The sequence below is a fragment of the Electrophorus electricus genome, chromosome 7 (genome assembly GCF_041902795.1).
Source record: "Electrophorus electricus isolate QZ-2024a chromosome 7, ASM4190279v1, whole genome shotgun sequence".
In the NCBI taxonomy this organism is placed as follows: Eukaryota; Metazoa; Chordata; class Actinopteri; order Gymnotiformes; family Gymnotidae; genus Electrophorus; species Electrophorus electricus.
In genome coordinates, this window is record NC_137503.1 from 15,643,924 (window position 1) to 15,663,233 (window position 19,310).

Here is a 19,310-nt window from a genome sequence, read left to right on the forward strand (position 1 = left end):
AGCTGCAAGACTTCTCTTATGGAGATGGTCTCTCCTTCCACGATCCTGATATTTTTATGATAGCCTCTCCTTCCCTTTTGAAGCAGTTTTTACCTCACCACATGAATATTATTTAAAGAAATTCAGAAGAAAGATGCTGGTTATTCTTGAGTCACCTGACGACGAATGTTACAGTGGTGCCGACTTATATTACAGTGACTGAAACTGGTTACGTTTCTCTTCTCTTCTCTTCTCTTCTCTTCTCTTCTCTTCTCTTCTCTTCTCTTTCCTGATTAAATCAAACCAAATACTCTGTCCTAGCACCGGCAACGCCTTGTCTGACAATGCATCTCTAGTGATGAATTGTTGCTAATACAAAACACACTGAGTGAAAATTGTGCAGGGATTGAATTTGAAAACGTGTCATAAAAAATGTAGGAGGCAAAGGGAAAAAAGTCACATATAGTGAATTTCTTGCTATCTGGGAGAAGAGCAGAGTGTTGAGCACCAGGCAGTCAAATCTGGATTTACAGGGATTGGATTTAGATTCACAAGTACACATTGTGTATCTGGTTCTCTGTTGCAGCCAGCCAAGCCCTCTGATGCTGTTGGATGCAGTTATGTATTCTACTCCCAGGATCTTAAAAGCTAAATTTGCACTGACTACTCCCAACCACAGACAGCCTTTTTAAATCCTCTTCACCCCAACTGTTGACCAACTGGCTTGGCTTGTGGCTTGTGGCTAGTCTTTTGAAGTCCAGTCATGGGACATCCGTTCCAGCACTGTAAGCGGTTCTGCTATAAACTCTCGCATCAACTCTTTGAGGTTTTTATGTCACTGTCCAGCTCACAATCCTTTGCTCTGCTCTTTTGCATTTTTCCCAATGCATTAACACACCATAGAGGGTTGGCAGTTATCCTAGAAGGGTGGTGGATGGTGGGGGTTATAATACTGATCCATGCATTGCAGTGCTCCCTGGCACTCTAACTGAGAGACGGTGCTAGAATCAGTAGCTTGACGCAGTTCCTCTAGGCTTGCATTTTCCACCCTGCTTCTAGAGAACTGCCCCCCAGTTGTATTTGGTTTTATTCCTGACACAGTTCACTTTAGTATTCAGATTCCCTGAAGAGCATGATAAGTTGGGTTGTTTGTGTTCGATTGCAGTTGAAGCTGAACCTCCAAAGAAGAGAGTTCTCCGGCAGCAGATATCCTTTTCTACAGCCAGAATTCATTGTAATAATGGAACTAGTAACACACTTTCATAACTGTGATGTTTCATGTACTTTAGCAGAGCTTAGAATTACAAATGGTCCTATAGAGTAACAAATATGACACTAGCAAATAGTTATTGCTTCTTAAAACCATCATAGAAACCAAAACTCTTATAAACATTATAAGCATGTGTTGTCACTCAATGGTTATCATTTAATCCTGGTCACATCTATATCATTATACATTTATAACTTGGCTATAGTCTCTATATCCAATTTTTAATGGACTAGTTTCACATTTGTATCTGTTTGTGTTATATCAATTGAGCTCAGTCAAGAGTTTCAGGCAATCAGAAATCAGAGAGAGATCTTTGGAGAGATCTTTGTTTTATAAATTGATCTGTCTTGTTGTGGGTGATTCGAATGGTTCACTTCACGGTGTGTCCCAAGGTGCTCAGAGTGATCAGCTTTGACAGTTTACATCGGAAAGGGAAATAATTTAGAAGAGACAGGAAACTGGAGAACTGCACAGTTAACTAAGACCTTCCATATATATGCAGAAATATTCACTTGATTTTCATGAATATGAAAAATATGAATGGAATGAATCAAGAGCCAGTAATTTGATCAGGGACCCTTCACTTCATGACACCTCTATTGTCTAAGTAGCCTACAGCCACAGTGGCACTATATAAGGTTTGCATTGTTATCAGATAATATCAGAATGTGCTAAAATGTTTGTCATGCTTACAACCTTACTTTTGGAAGAAACCTATCAAATCATAACACTGGCAATACAAAGATTACTTTGATACCATAGTGTTTGGTTTTAATAAGTCTCCAGAGATAGACTGGAGGAAACAGAATAGCTTCAGAGTAAACCTAGTTTTGAATCAGATTATGCACTGAATTGGGATTGTTTATTAGAAATATAGGACTAAGCTTAATTAGTTTCCAGAAAGTCACTTCAGTGTGTTAGACTACAGCACCCACAATGTGCCAATATGTGGATTGTATCTTTGCGTGTGCAAATGACTGAACACCAACATTGGGTTGACGCTGTTTTTGTTTAGGTAAATGTGAAGAATCTGTGCACATCAAACATTCAAATAGGAAACACAGTGTTTATTTGATACATATGATATTTGAAGGACTAAGAATGTTTATACTAACAAATTTATTTTGAGTGACATAGGTCACTCTTTCCCTGTTAAAAACAGTAAATTGATGTACATTCGAACACAACATCAGAATTTCAAAATGCCAGTCTTCATTAATCATTATAACTCAGTTTTCTGTGTCACTTGGGGCGAAGAAGAAAAAAAGAGGCATTTTGAAACAGAAGATTTACACTCGAATAATGAGTTATAGCTCTAGAACAGGCACCCTGGAATTTAGCGATATTGATTTCTGGGCCTTGTTTGCTCTAAAAAGACTGTATGGAGAAAGACTGGAAAATCAGCTGCCATCAAAAATGAATTACATCCTTCAGTGATCACATTCCTACAATGATCACCTAGCCCTCTGTAGAACACAGGCTTTCTGAATACTCACTGTGGCTATTAGTTTTAATTGTTCCTCTGCCATGATTAAGCCCCACTTTGATGCTGTTTGACTGGGCATCAAACAAGATGGATGGTCGTAAGGTTGTTTTTTTTTCTTTTTGGACAATGCAGGTTCTGACTTGGTGAAGCAATATCAGGTATCTAAATGCTGGGTTTCTACTAGTATATCATTTCTTTATTTCCATAATGTAAATACTTAGCATGTTGACATGAACAGGTCACTAAAGGAATGCTTTACCGAACACAGTCAAAATACCACATGTGAAATGTTAATGACACTTAAATATGATTAAAACATGGGGATCGGTTAGCATAACCTCATTTACTTAATGTTACCTCTCCGGTCCTATCTTTTGCTACTAGCATTGTCAGCTATTTTTTTGTCTAGCCCTTCTACTTTTACTTCTACATCCAAAATACAACACCATAATGCAATTGGTTTAAAAGGCTACAGTTTTAAATATATCTGACGAGAGCGCTCTGTCTCTGTTTTGTGCTCTCTTAGGTGGAAGCTCAATGGAACCATCGTTGAGCCTAAGCCCGGCTCACACTACAGCCTCTCTGGGGGCAACCTCCGTATCAGCCAGCTGAACAAAGACCAGGACGCCGGGACCTACCAGTGCCTCGCCTCCAATGCCTTTGGGACTGTCGTCAGTCGTGAGGCTAGCCTAACCTTTGCATGTGAGAACCCATGTGCTTGCCCCACTATCACAGTCTGGATCAGTTGGTGAAGGGGGGATGGGAGGTGGGAGGGAGTTGGGGTTGGTGGAGGTTGGCTGTAGGCATAGGGGGGTCACGGTCAAAGCAGTTGTGACATAGACGATGTGTCAGTTGGTATGCAAGTGTGCTGATAAAGCCATCAAAATATAGTAGGATATGTATACCTACTGGCAAGTCTGTCTCTCTCTCTGTTTTGTTCTCTCTCTGTCTTTCTCACTTTCTTTCTCTTGCTTTCTCTATCTATCTCTATCTATCTATCTATCTATCTATCTATCTATCTATCTGGCTCTCTTTTTCTTTATAGTGGAGGGCAAAGTCAAATTCCTGCGCAGAACATAGACTCTGAAAAAAAAAGCTAAAAATATGACAGCAGCATTGTTTCTCCATCAACACTACCATCAGCTTTGACTCTAATGCATCGATGACTCGAGTCTAATAGCCGAAGAAGCCTGATCTTCAGTCCTTCAGAATGTCTGGCTGAGTAAAAGGCCAAGCAAAATGAAGCCAAATGATTACTGTGCTGTGATCTTGGCAGCTTCCCTCTAAGTGATCACCTACAGTCCTCCTCTTCCACCCACTTCCACCCATTAGGGAGTGGCACCTTTTTCACTCTCTAGTCAGCCAACCCATCCTACCTGACAGCAGAAGACAGCAGAAGACAGGTGGCCCTCCCAGGTTGAATTTTGAATCCCTATGTCAACAGCCAGTCTATTTATTTGTTTATTCCCCTGTTGGACTGAAGACGATGATGCCCATGTGTAGGAACAGTCATGTTCTTCATGTTCTCTATGGTGGCATGAGGTGGCTTAGGGCGACAGGGAGGTGGTGGGCAGTTTGTTGGCAGGTTCGCTGTCACATGAAGATGATTGGCTGAAAGATCCATCAATCGCCCAGACTCCTGACCTTACACAGGCTCAGGCTGTCGTGGCAAGGAGGGAGCACGTGCCTTCGCCTGCCTGTCATCCATCTTCTTTATTACCCATGCTATATCTTAATTAACTCTGCAGTGTGGTGGAGCAGTGAAGGTTCAAGAGAATCATTTAAAGGGCTGCCGATGTTATGAGACGGGAGATTTTCTGATTCACCAGTTAATGCGGGGGAACATGGCTGAGAGACAAGCATGCGTGGGATCCCATCCACTTGTGGTGCATGGTGTAAATTCAGAAGGGCGGAGTCGATTCTCAGGTCATGTGCTGTGCTAGCGTGAGCCGACTGACTAGTGGTTCTGTAATGTGGCTTTTTGCCAAACAAGACTAAAACTGTGCTATACAAACTGGAATTGACTGATTTTATCCCCAAACACACTCATAAAAAATCACAAGGAGTACAGCTTTTAATGGTCAGTTCACTTATTCATTTTTATATTTTGAGTGGTTCAGTGTAAAATGTTGTCAAAAACATTTATTGAAAGCTTTCTTTGGCATGCAATTACATTTGATTATTCTAATACCCTTCTGGGCTTTAGAAACAGCAGCAAAAAGGGTTATAATCAATGAGATGTTTCGGCTGTCCTTCAAGGAGGTACAGTTGTGTATTCCCCCCCAGCTGCCCTCTGCCCCACCCCTTTCTTCCTATTCACTATGGCTAGTCTGATTGCACAGATATTGAACAGCTTGCATAGGAAATGAGAAGAATTGTCATCAGCAGAGCACACTGTGTCTGAATGTGGTAATTGAGTTCTGGGGTTCAGCGAGGTGTTTTAATTAAAGCACCACTGATAGAGAGAGAACCACACACAGTGCCATAATCGTGTTTCATATTTGTCATTATCTTCTGTGAAGCTCCATTTGAATTATTATATTTCTCTGGGTTCAGCTATCCAGTTCGGACTTGTTTTATTTATATTCCAAGTTAAAGCCTATAGTTATCAAAAGTACTAACAAATAGTGTAGTTTGGATCTCAGCTTTTTACTTATTAAAGATGATAAAGAGTTCAGTAGACTTTTAATTGTCATAAAAATGATTTCCAACTCCCCATGATCATCTTTTGTCTTCCAGTTTTACTAGATCCTTTTATGCACACCCACATCTATTACATACTTGAAATACGCAAGTCATGATTATTAAATTATTTGCTCCATTCATCATGACTTTTCTGTACTGAGAAATCAGTGGTTTATTAGCATAATCAGTTTTATCATCGCTAAGGTTCACTGTAATGGCCAAATAACAATAAATATTTCATAACAAGAAACAGATTCAAGAGCTACATAATGCATTTGAATGTCAATGTTTTTAATCATGCTGATAGTATTAATATAGCAATAAGTCATGTCTATGATCAATAAACAGCTGTCATCCTCATACGTTCACTTAAACTTGAAATTTATTTTTGCTTGGTGGGGGCTGGGAGCCTGTAAAGAGGAGGTTCAAGCAGGATGCGGGGACGAGTTGCAGACACAAGAACATACGTATCATATAACACTTAGCATGCAGGCTAACGGGGTTAAACGGGGAAAACGATAGACTTTTATATATGTATGCTAATGACACAATGAGGAGCAGGTGTGAGACACAGGGACGGTGTGGCCACTTTGACGAACACACATTCACACACACAGAGGTGTTCAGGGGGAGGGGCCATGACAGAGCCCCTCCCCAACGGTGCGACTCCATGCGCACCAGCCTATCGGGCTGCAGCCCCGAGACCAACGCCAAATGGCGAGGCCAGAGGACAGAACGACCTGACACGGGTCAGCGTGAGCAAGACAGATGGGGGAAGGACAGACACCAAGATGACAACAGATACAGGGACGGACACACTAACAGGCACAAGCACAGACACCAAAGGGGACAAAAGGACTAGTACAAACAACGTGACGAGGACAGACACAGTGACTGGGATGGTTACATTATTTAACAAGTTAACGAGTCCAAATAAGCCGGCGAGAGCCCCGGGCTGTTACCCAGTTGTCAGCTGGGTTGCAGTCCAACCCGCCTGTGGGGAATTGCCCCTCGCCAATTTGGGGGCGGCAACCTTTGCTGTCCCGCCACAGGGGGCGCACCAGCCACCTTGCCTGTCTCTGGAGTGGGCACTGGTATTGCCTTCTTCTTGCCTCTATGAGGCTTCAGTACGGGTGAAAGAGTTCGGGGCTGTGTGCCCTAGCGAAGGGAGTTCTCTCCTTGAACGAGGCTCCCTCTAGGTGTTTCGTGCTGGCTGGCTTGCTTGTACCTAGGTGATACCTCCTAGGCGGAGTCTTGGGCCACCTCTTAGGTGCCAGAGGCTCGTCATTCTCTGAGACGACAGACCGAGCGTCACTGTCCGCGAGAGAATCCCCATGGAGGACCTGCTCCACCTCCATCGGTGGATCCGCATAATCGGACCCCATGTCCGACCACAGACTGACATCTCCACAGTCATCACAGTCCTTATGGTCGTCCATGTAGAGGTCATAGGACCCAGCGGAGTCCACTTCCAAGTGCCGGTTCTCGTAGTCCGGCTGATCTCTGTAGGACTCAGCAGAGTCCGACCCCAGACCATAATCAAGATCCTCCCCAAAATCGTCCAGTGGGTTCCTCTCCTGTTGTGGACATCTGGAGTGAGGCCAGGATGAGTGAGGGTCTTTCCGCAGGATAACAGGAGTCTACGGAGTCCGACTCAGAGTACTGGACATCATTGTACCAGTCCCGGTGGCCAGACGCGGTTCTGTACGACTCCCCAGCATCCGCAGAAGGACCACACTCACCTGGACTGCTCTCCCCTACTGTGGGAGTCAGGAGTGTCCCCAAGAACATGGAGGGTTTCCCTGCGAGGGCTGTGGGAGGGCGTTTACTTCCCTTCTTAGCCTTCTTTTTCTTTCCTTTCCCAGGCATCCTTCACCGGTCAGTGTTTCTGTAACGAGGCGGTTCAAGCAGGATGTGGGGACGAGTTGCAGACACAAGAACATACATTTATTTGCACACGTAACATATAGCACTTAACACATAGGCTAACGGGTTAAACACCGACAACACAAACATATAAACGATAGACTTTTATACATGTAAGCTAATGACACAATGAGGAGCAGGTGTGAGACATAGGGAGGGCGTGGCCACTTTGAAAAACACACACATACACACACACACACACACACAGAGGCATTCGGGGGGAGGGGCCATATCGTGACAGAGCCATACAATGTGTGAAGGTGATACCAAGGTTACACACGTGAAAAGGCCATAATCACATACCGCTGCTGCAGAAGCATAAAGGCATAAAAAAAGGAAAAAGTTCCCCTATCTGGGAGTACTCCTTTGTGAAGCATTAGATGTGATGCCAACAGGAGTGAAGTAAGTCAAATGGCATGTCCTAAAGAAATGGCGGTTTAAGCAGGTTCCTTTTAAGCTGTGGGGGTTCCTAAGCCTGGGGAAAGCAGAAAAGGAAGCGTGAGAGTCCGCAGTCTCATGAACCATCAAACATTCAAGCACGGCCACGTCATTTGCAAGTGCACCTGTGAACCATGCAAAGACGAGACCAGTACCACCTAAACCAACTCTCTCTCTCTCTCTCTCTCTCTCTCTCTCTCTCTATATATATATATATACACACACACACACACAGGGCCTTGAAAAAGTATTCATACCACTTGAACTTTTTCACATTTTTTCATGTTACACATACAAACTTAAATTTATTTTATTGGGATTTTATGTGATAAACGAACACAAAGTAGCAAGTAATTGTGAAGTGAAAAGAAAATGATATGTGGTTTTCAAATGTTTTAATAAATAAAAAATTGGAAAGTATAGCATGCATTTGTATTTTGCCCCCCTGACTGTGGGACCACCTTTTGCTGCAATTACAGCTGCAAGTCTTTTGGGGTATGTCTCTACCAGCTTTGCACATCTACAGGCTGAAATGTTTGCCCATTCTTCTTTGCAAAATGGCTCAAACTCAGTCAGATTGGATGGAGAGCATCTGTGAACAGCAATTTTCAAGTCTTGCCACAGATTCTCAATGGGATTTAGGTCTGGACTTTGACTGGGCCATTCTAACACATGAAGGTGCTTTGATCTAAACCATTCCATTGTAGCTCACCTTCCAGCAGGGGGGGAAAATACAAATGCACGCTACACTTTCCAGTTTTTTATTTATAAAAAATTTGAAAACCACGTATCATTTTCTTTTGACTTCACAATTAATTGGTACTTAGTGTTCGTTTATCACATAAAATCCCAATAAAATACAATTAAGTTTGTAGGTGCAACATGAAAAAATGTGGAAAAGTTCACAGGGTATGAATACTTTTTCAAGGCCCTGTGTGTGTGTGTATGTGTGTGTGTGTGTGTGTGTGTGTGTGTGTGTGTGTGTGTATATATATATATATATATATATATATATATATATATATATATATATATATATATATATATATATATACACACTTAGAATTAAAAATGACTGGATAGTATGAGGTATAGATAGGTACGGATGAGATCAGAGCTAGAAGCAGATCTGGTGTTAGGTGTAGTTATCTGGTTTACAAGGGAAAATACACTGCGTGTTTGACAGTGCGTTTCACCCTGCCATCTTCTAAAAAAAAGTCTTCATCATGCAATCTTGAGTGCCAAGAAAGCGATCTGTTTCATTGTTCCTGGCCAGCTAGATGGATTGCCTTTCCTCTAAACGGAATGAGTTCTGTGAAAGAACGGACTCCCTCCTCTTCTTTGCATATGTGATCTTCCATGGGTGGTGCTTGCTTGGCCTGAATCACTTGTCTTTATGGAGGGATGACAGCTCACTTGAATGGTGATAAATTGTTCCAGTATTTAATGACTGCTAATGGTAATAGGACATGTTATTCAGATTAATTTAGATTGACGTATGTGTTGTCATCAGTTTTGCCTGATGTTTGGGGGGGACTGCAGGATTGTTTTTTATTACTGTTGGGGTGTTTTGCAGTTAGATGGTCAGAGAGTGGATTTGGTGCTAGATTCGGGATGAAGATAAGTGATAGCAGATAGAAGGTAAGTGATAGCAACTGTGTAGGGCTGGAGAACATGTCAAAGAATAGTGGCGACGTTAAGGCGATATGCATTTAAGATTGGTGTTAGGCAAGAATGGGGAAAACATCATGATTTGCCACTAAAGAAGCCTCAGCCAAGCTAGTCAGAGACAAATGAAAGAATGATACATCCATTTTTACAGGGTTACTGTTAGGATTAATAATGAGCAAAACATCAGCTAAAAGCACATAATTTTACTGGTACAAGGATAATTTTGCCTCACGATTTTGGCACAACTAACCTTACTCGTAATGCAAAAAAATAAACAAAACAAAATTCAGTCCTGGCTTATTGCACTTATATTGTATTTGTTATAATCTCCAGTCCACAAACAGCTCTTAGCATTCTGACAGCTAAGATGGTAGCCTTGTAGTGCATACGGGTCTACAGAAAGGAATAACAGAAAGAGTGGCAGCTCTTTCTTCCCGCCCTTTTTCTCCCTCGGTTGTTTGAAAGGTGCGTTTTGCTCAGATTCCCCACCGAGGACAACTCTCGCCCAACAGTACTCCATTTGCTCCTTTTTTTGGGGACATGGGGAAGAAAAGATGGGACCATTTTTGATACACACCTTGATGCGATTGTATCACTAGGCTGGTAAGCTCCTCCCCCGATGGTGATGGCAAGCCCCGCGGCTGTCCTGTTCAAAACGGCCATGTGCATCCTCTCACAAACCCACAAATCACAACAGCCTTTTCATCTCCCTCCAAAATATCCTCCCAAAAAGATTGTTCTTTTTTGGGGGGTGCGGGGGGGGGGGGGGGTGGAGAGTATTGGGGAATTAATTCAATACCTTAGATGTTGAATGCGTTTGTCCACTTTGTTCTCGTGGGCTCTCAATTTTCTGACTTCTGTGAGGCTTTTATCTAACATCCTGTCCTGCGCCACACATGAAAGTGCCACTCCAGGCCTTTGTTGCCAGTCTGTCCTCGCCCAGATTGGACCCAATAGGCCAGCGATCTCGCGTGCGCAAGTGCCAGGATCGTGTGGGGTTGCTGGGCTCGTGCTTGCTCAAACGAATGGGTCGGGTTTCTAACTAAAACAAAAAAAAAAGAAAAGGGCAAAAATAAAAGTGAATGAGGTATTGATCGGAAATAAGCAAAAAAGAGAAACCCACCAAATTTATGTTACAGGTGGTTGTACTCAAAGCCCTGTCTTTTATATTTATATTTTTATGCACTACTGAATCCTTCCTAGCTGCTTGCCAGTTATGATGGTCATATTCTGTAACATGTGACTCACCATCAGCTGAGTGAATGAAAACCAATTTACAGATTTTACTGGTTAGGAAATGAACAATTTTGCCTGTTTTGCCTGATCTTGCTCTTTTTAGTATGAAATTTTAATATAGCTCCTTTTTAATGTTCCTTTTAAATGAATGTATTTTCTAGACAGTTGTGAATATATAGGAATAGTGAGAGCAAAGATTTAGCTTAGTAAAAGCTTTAGCCCTTTTTGTGCACAGGAGGTTGATATATCTTCCGCCCTTATCCATCTGAGAGCCCTCATTAGAGAATCACCAAATAAGTGTGATTTCCACAGGTCTCTGATGTGATGCATTTAAAGCCTTGCAGCTCTAAATCTTCAGTCAGCAGATTGAAGTAGTAAGAGATAGCAAGAAGCCGAATTCAAGGATTCCTACATAAGCTTTCTAAAATCAGTCCCTATGACTTATAGCTCACATAAGATCATCTGCCTGAAGGCTTTTTCACTGCATAAAAAAAAAATAAATAAATAAAAAAAAGATTTAGCATCTATTTGAAGAGGGTTACTCTACTTTTTACACAGGACAGAATCTAAAACCGACTGCCTTAAAAAACAACAGGGAAGAAATAGAAATGCAGACTAATTTTAGCAAAACAGTAGGCCTTTTTACCAATACCAGTGCCAAATATGGGAAACTAGATAATCACATCATGACAGTGTGTGATTTTGGAACATATTCGAGTGTACCTTCCAATGGTGACAGAGAGCTCTCTCTCTCTCTCTCTCTCTCTCTCTCTCTCTCTCTCTCTCTCTCTCTCTCTCTCTCTCTCTCTCTCTCTCTCTCTCTCTCTCTCTCTCTCTCTCTCTCTCTCTCTGTGTTTGTCTTTCTTTCTTTTTCAATTTTTCTTAAATCACACCTTACATAAATATTTTGTAATTCTTCAAACAGAAAGTATATTACCTAAAAACATAGCTTAGAAAACTTCTCACAGAAATTCTTTGCTTCAATAACCAGCCTGTCTAGACACGTTTTAATTAAGGTCTTATTACACACCTTAATACACTGTGTGTATTATTACACACAGTCAGCATTGGGATAGGTATATTAAGTGCCAACAGCATGTTAAAAGAAACACTGGACAAAGAAAACCATCACTATTTTTTAATTTGGAGCTCCTCATTATGAAGAACAGTGTCGTGCTTTAAATTTCACTCAGCAAAGCATTCAGTCAGCTCGTTGCCCTCTTATTACCTGCTGATTAGGCGGTACATTGCAGATACTCTGCAGATGTGTGTAAGCAGTGAAATACATCAGACAAGCACGAGCAGCCTCCGGAAACCCCAGGGTGTAGGAACCATTTACGAGAATAAGAACTTGTGTGTCGACGGGTTAAAGAAGCATAACGGCATGTAATTGAGTACAAATGAGGTTTTTTGTTAAATATACTTCAGTGAAAGTTTTATGTGACTTGGAAGTTCATGTAACTTAGTGCTATTTTGGTTTTTGCTTTTCCATGCTGTTGAGGTTGCTACAGACATGGTATTTATTTGGCACATTTATTTTTCAAGCCATGAAGTGTATTTGTTTAGTTATTTGACAATGTTCAACAATGGCTCGCTAATTTATTTTTAGTTCTGCTCAAAGAACTTTAAATGCAACCTGTTTATTACAGATTTGGATGGACCGTGGCTGCAAATCCCACATTAAGCTTTTAAAAAAGTGAATTTCTTTTCTTAATATGCTGGCAGTGCCGCGGTTTGCTGTTAAATCAAAGTGGCTCCCAAGGTTTAAGAGAGAGATTTACATTTTACATAATAATTAAGGCAAAGCCACTTAATAGACTTGTTCTGTGGCCAACATGACATTTATTAGCTGACCTTATAGCACTCTTCATAAATCAATGACCTCTGTAGTTCTGCATTTAATTCTGGCCCTGGAGCGGAACCAATCAGAAGTCTGCGTCGAGAGAGGAGGATGATAGCTAGACTGAGGGAGACTTAGCATCGATTTAGCTTGCAAAGAGCCCCTTCATCCATGCTCCAGTGCTCCAGGTGACATCACCGAGTCAGGCATATTGGAAGGGAGTTTAATGAGAGCTAATTCTTCTGATAGGGCATTATATGTTCTTAGAATTTCAGTGCCTGGGTGACTTTTGTCTCAACATTACATATAATGCCTCAGGTGCTGACAGTGAATAAGGGTGTTTGACACAAAATAATTATTACTGTGATTTAGATAATGATAGTTGGAGAAGCGAAGCTGCCTTTTATTGGTTGCCTTTGAACCATTCAAGTTAAGTTAGGCTTTTGAAACTTTGAGGTCCATTTTTTTCAGCTGGAAAACCAGGAACATACCTCATCAAGATCAAAGGCTTTAAAGACACTGATGACACCGTTTGTGTCTCTGAGCCATGATTTGCAAACAGGACGCCATTACACACATTTAGCCCTCCTTTTTACACACACCCTCCTTTTTCAGATAAGAACTTTACCCTAAACAGTAGTGGGAGGGAGCTAAACAACTTCTACTTTGACTGCGTTTCACCTAATCAAGAACAGGGGTTGTGGAGGGGTTGTGGAATGTAGCAGCCTCTGTACAAAGCCCACCTGAGACATCACAGGCCACTCAACCATAGGATATCTAACTCCACAAATTGCCATCCTCCAACATTCTACGCCCTGTGGTCCCACGAGTCAAAACCAGGACTCCTAGGCATGTTATTGTTTTCCATCAGTTGTCAAAAACTAAATTAGTTCCAGAGGAAGAGGTAATTTCAGCTTCTGAAGTATTTTTGGAATGGCTTTGTGGTGGATGCCGGTGAACCCATGTAGAATAGAACAGAAAGGCAGCGTGATAACTAGGGGAGACATTAAAGCCATTGATGTGTGACTTATGCTGGGCAGAATTCTGCCATTGCCATGGCGGTATGCAGTGGATCGCTCATCTGCTTGGGGCCTGTTATTGATTCCACCTTTGGATAATCAGTCTGTTGAATCCCATAAAACTGCACATGAGAAAGAGTTTCATTTTTTATGTTTGAGGATGAGAATTGTTTTAGATCATGCACAAGCTGGAGGCTTTTTTGCAACTTTTGAGTGATTCTATCTATCTATCTATCTATCTATCTATCTATCTATCTATCTATCTATCTATCTATCTATCTATCTATTTTATTCGGTCCATCAGCTCAATGCACCAGCAAGTTACTGCATCTATCACATGCTAATTTAGGTGTGTAAGAGTGGGGACAGCTCTGAAATGCTCAGTGGCAGGTGCCCTAGTGCTGCAGCTCAGTAGCACCATTTAGCCGAGTGTCTCATTCGGTTTTTGTTTGTTTTTCCCACTATGATAGATCCAGTTCATATATCTTATGCATCGTGATTAAGGTTTGTTTCTCAAAAGCATCAGAAACAAACACAAGATTTTTGTCGCAACAGCAGAATGTTGTGTGCATTTAGCAAAGTGCTTTCCTACTGCAGTATCTTTTAGAATTTCTTTTTTTTTCCTTTTTGGTTTTTGAATGGGTTTTTGTTTTGGATTGTTTTATTTTTTTCCTTTTTGGTTTCAGAATTGTTTTTTGGTTTTTTTTCCTTTTATCTTTTGGAATTTTTTTTTTCCCTTTCTCCAAAGGAGAATATGTGCATCATCTTAGAGCACAGTAAATCTTAAATCATAGTTGATTTAAGCCACATCTCTGTATGGTAGCCTTATCAACAAACTCAGATCCAAACAGTCATCTAACTCTCTTTTAATTATATCTGTCAATGGAATATTGCACTGAAATACGCAAATGTACCTAATAATGGATGAAATAATACATTTCAAAAAAGTGTCGGGTATGCAAACAAGATTCATGGCTTTCATTTACTGACAGCATTTTTGAATTGTGTCCTTTTAATCTGAGTCATCTAGACATCCGTCATTGGTTTCTTCACAGATTGCATCATTTGAGTATTCAAATTCAGCCACATTACATTCAGGCAGCAGGATATCATAAGATACGCTAAGCAGTGGACTTGCCAAAGGGAGTCTTTGACTGCTTCCACCCACTTTAACCAAAATGCTCAAACTCTGAGGCTGAGCCAGCAGGAGGTTTGAGTCTTCTGCATAAACACATATGATGGGTAGTGGTACAGCCACCGAATGAGCTAAAGGCTGTTTATACAGTCTCTCCGCACTGAAGTCCCAACTCTGGCAGAGCAACAACACAGCTCTAAAAATCTACACTGCCTCAAAATACAAGAACAGACTGCTAATTCTATGTTTTGTATGCTTTTGTATAAGCTTTGGGTTAGTACATCAATCAGTAAAATGTATTATCTGTTTCTTGCTTACTGTCTTGCTTACTGTCTTTTTTTATGTCTCTTTTTCCATCTACCTCTGTCTCTTTCTGTTTCTGTCTCTGTTTCTGTCTTTCCTCTCTCTCTCTCACTCTCACACTCTCACACACACATATAAAACCTAGTGAATTATTCATGAATTTCATTGTTTGTGTGTTTTTTCTTTTCCCTAGACTTAGAAAACTTCAAGACTCACCGGAGAAGTGCAGTGTCTGTGAGGGAGGGACAGGGGGTGGTGCTTCTCTGTGGGCCACCTCCCCACTCTGGAGGTTAGTGCCTTGAAGTCCAATTAACTGGGTGTCTCTTTTTTGCCTCTCCTGTTTCTATTATTTCTATATATCTTTTTTTTTTTAATGTTTTAGGCTTTCCCACTTTTATCTTTCTTCAGAGGTTGGGAAACTGGTTCTATTAAATTTGTTCAGATTTTATGAGAGGAATCAAAAGGAACAGCTGTCAACCCTTTCCCCAGCCCAACTGTTTTTCTTTATTTCCTCCCACAACCCAATGATAACTACACAAATATAAAGCTATGATATCTCCTAGCTTCCCTTCCCAGTGCTGTGTTGCCTCAGTAGCAGATGATATGCTCCAATTTGAATCTCTCAGTCCCTCTCCCAGCGAGTGCGGGCATGTCCTGTGTACCTCCAGAGACTTTGGGTGTTTATGTGCGAGCTACTTTCTCCTGTCCATCTCCACACACTGACAGCCAGCATCCTGCACTATATTCAATACAGCATAAACATCATAGAAGCTTTCTGAGCAGCTGTATTCCTATGCTGTCTTACTGTAACACCCACAGCCAAATTCTCTCTCTACCTCCCAAGCTGAAGTCTTCATTAACGTTGCCATATCAACGTAATAGCCCATATAAATTAATCCGGCAGTATGCGGCATGTGTTTTAGCAGCTTATTAATGGTGTTGGCAGTGATGCTTATCAAAAAATTCTTTTCTGCAGCAAAAAAGGCATATTGATGCCTGGCAGAACTCTGTTTTGGAGCCTTTATTAATTGACAGTTGCAGCAGTTTTATTTGAGAATTTCAAATCTCTGGTCTGGTCTGGCAGATCAGGAACAGCTGCACCACCACCACCACCACCACCACCACCACCACCACCAACTCCACAACATCTAAAGTAAAACTTGTTTGGCGAATATTCTGCGCACCTTTCTCAACACTATATTTACCAAGAGCTCAAAATGCAGCAAACAATATGTTTTTTTGCCTTCAGGGGTTGGGATCCATTAATACGATTAAAGAAGTTGCCTTAATTATTTCTCTTGTGCTTGTGTAGAGCAGAGTCATGGCACAAAGAGGAATACAAAATGCTATTCCAGTTCTCAGCAAAAATTTGGCAGGAATAATTAAGCAGAACAATATATCAGATGGGTAGGAAAAGCCAGAGACTGGGGTATGGAAGTAGTTGGTGCAAGACACTTCAGTCAGACAAAAAGAGAGCAGTCAGTGAGAAGCAGAGCTGAGATACAAGTATGTGTAACAAAGCCTGTATCGTCCCTTTAGAAAGCCTCCCTTTCTCAAGGTCTGCCTGTTTTTTTTTTCTTTTTTCTCTTTCTGCGCCGTGATTATATGAGTTACCACACACTTTTGTCTGACCTCAAGACGGGTCAAATCACATTCACATTCCAGAGCCCAAATTGTTCAGCACAGCCCGGACAGAAATGGCCCAGTCATGACCTGGTCGCACATGGCCACTGCTTTCCATGCACTGGTACGTCACGTACGTGTAGCCACTCATTTGAGACTACCGACGCTCACACTGCAAGGGATCTGGACAGGACCGCCACCACCTGCGGTCGGGGCCAGCTAGGAATTAGCATGCGGTTTGCGCACGTCCCTGCTCGAGCCAGGACATGCTCGTTGCCAGCTGTGGCCCCTTCTGTCGTGGGAGTTTATTGATATCTGCGGGAGGAGTCTGGGTCATTCGATTAGCACTGCTTTTGGCGGAAGAGGGCAGGCTGCACTTCAGGTTCTGTGATGGTGAATTTCAGGCTCATCAGTGCAATCAGTGTATTACAGTGAATGATATACCAACAAATATTTTATACACACACACACACACACACACACACACACACACACACACACACACACACACACACACACACACACACACACACACACCTTCAGAACTGGTTTAGTTCTTCATGGCATAAATTCAACAACATGCTGGAAACATTCCTCAGCGATTTTGGTCCACATTATAGAATCACACAGGCATTTAAGCGATGCTCACTTGGTAATAAGGGGCCCATGGTGTGCCAAGAAATTATCCATTACACCACCACCAGCCTGAGCTGTTGATACAAGGATGGATCCATCCTTTCATGTTGTTTATGCCAAATTTTGACCCTACCATCCAAATGCCACAGCAGAAATCAAGACTCATCAGACCAGGCGACATTTGTCCAATCTTCTGTTGTCCTATTTTGGTGAGCATGTGTGAATTGTAACCTCAGTTGCCTGTTCTTAGCTGACAGGAGTAACACCCAGTGTGGTCTTCTGCCGCTGTCCCCCATCTGCTTCAAGGTTCAACGTGTTGTGCATTCAGATTCTCTTCTGCATAACTTGGTTATAACGAATGGCTATTTGAGTTACTGTTGCCTTTCTATTGAACCAGCCTAGCCACGCTCCTCTGATCTCTGGCATCAGCAAAGCATTTTTGCTCAGAGATCTACCACTCACTGGATATTTTCTCTTCTATGGCCCATTCTCTGTAAACCCTACAGATGGTTGTATATGAACATCCCAGTAGATCAGCAGTTTCTGAAATATTTAGACCAGCCTGTCAAGCACCAACAACCATGCCACCTTCAAAGTCACTTAAACCACCTTTCTTCTGCATTCTGATTTTTGGTTTGAATTTCCGCAGGGCGTCTTGACCATGTCTATATGCCAAAATGAATCGAGAACCTGCCATGTGATTGGTTGATAAAATATTTGCATTAACAATCAGTTGAACAGGTGTACCTAATTAAGTGGCTGGTGAGTGTGTATGTTTGTGTGTACATTATATATATGGTCTGAGACTCAGAGCAACAACAAACACATAAACTTGGCCACAAAATCCAAATAAACAGACCAAAGGAAACATAACAGAAATAAGAGGTTTAGTGTTAATTAGCATTCATTTATGAATAAATTATATCAGTAGTAAAACATGTGGGGCTAAATTCATACAAACCTATTTAACATGATGTTAGTAGTAATTAGTGCCACCATAACACATTTCCCCATTCATAAATGTGGACTGCTGGTATATTTTACCATTTGCATGATATGGGTGCTACTGCATTTCATCCTCGTTTGCATATGATGTTAGAACACCACTCTGCAAAAAAATACCACCTAAACCTGTCCAGTGCTAAATGTCTTGGTAAGAAGCTAATGTGGATTAGTTGAGCTTTTCTGTAACAATATTTGGTGTTATTTCTGCACATGCACCTATTTAGATAATTGACTAATTTATTTAAAAGGGACATTTTTGGTCTGTTCTGAGTGAGCATTGTAACAGTGAGCGGTAAGGAAGCGGACACGTGCGGAGAAGAGCAAGATTTATTAGGGACAAATCCAGATTCAGAGTCGTTATGGTAGTCCAGGGTCATACAGCCAACATAGAGATTCCGAGAATACATGACAACAAAGAAACAAAAGCACACGAAGGCAAACGGGGGGAGCAGGCTATAACAGAGGCTAAGAAACTTGAAGGCTGGGATAACCATACAGAGGAGGAGGCACGGAGTACAAACCTACATACATGCAGATACGGGTTTTCAAAGACATCCATAAAGACATTCAGTCATTCAAACATCCAATGAACAGCCAAGACAAAGGGAACAAGACAGGGTTAAAATACATGTTCCTCTGCCATGATTTAGAAGAGGTATTGAAGTCATCGGCTCTGCACAACCATGCTTTCAAACAATCTGTCTTGATGAAATTTACAAATAAGTTAAATTTTTATGTAATTGGAAATTTTCAGTGCAACACTGGTCTCAAGACTGGGGTTTGTCAGTCATGTGACTCTTGGTGTAGGATTTTAATATGCATGGCACCATTTACATGTTGACTTTGATTGGCTTTTGCGTCAGGCACAGGTGAATTAAGTGCAGCAGTAAGCTGACACTGGTGCTAATTATCACCTTCTGATGGTACTTCATGAATTGGAATTAAATACTGTGTCCTATATTTTGTGAGGTGTAGCATGCTTACCATTATGGTTTATGAATCTGGCATACAGGGCCCAAGTTATGAAATATTAGTTTCAATTAAGAAACTGATAACAT

At 41.5% G+C, this 19,310-nt stretch overlaps 1 protein-coding gene across 4 annotated transcripts in view; it reads left to right on the forward strand.

Moving 5' to 3' along the window:
- The window catches only part of cntn4 (contactin 4), a 101,301-nt gene that overhangs the window by 29,528 nt on the left and 52,463 nt on the right, over positions 1–19,310 (forward strand). For all 4 annotated transcript variants that reach the window (XM_027005015.3, XM_027005010.3, XM_027005013.3 and 1 more), the window contains exons 4-5: positions 3,262–3,437; positions 15,182–15,277. In XM_027005015.3, coding sequence (XP_026860816.2) covers positions 3,262–3,437; positions 15,182–15,277 — 272 coding nt within the window. The remainder of the gene's footprint in view (positions 1–3,261; positions 3,438–15,181; positions 15,278–19,310) is intronic.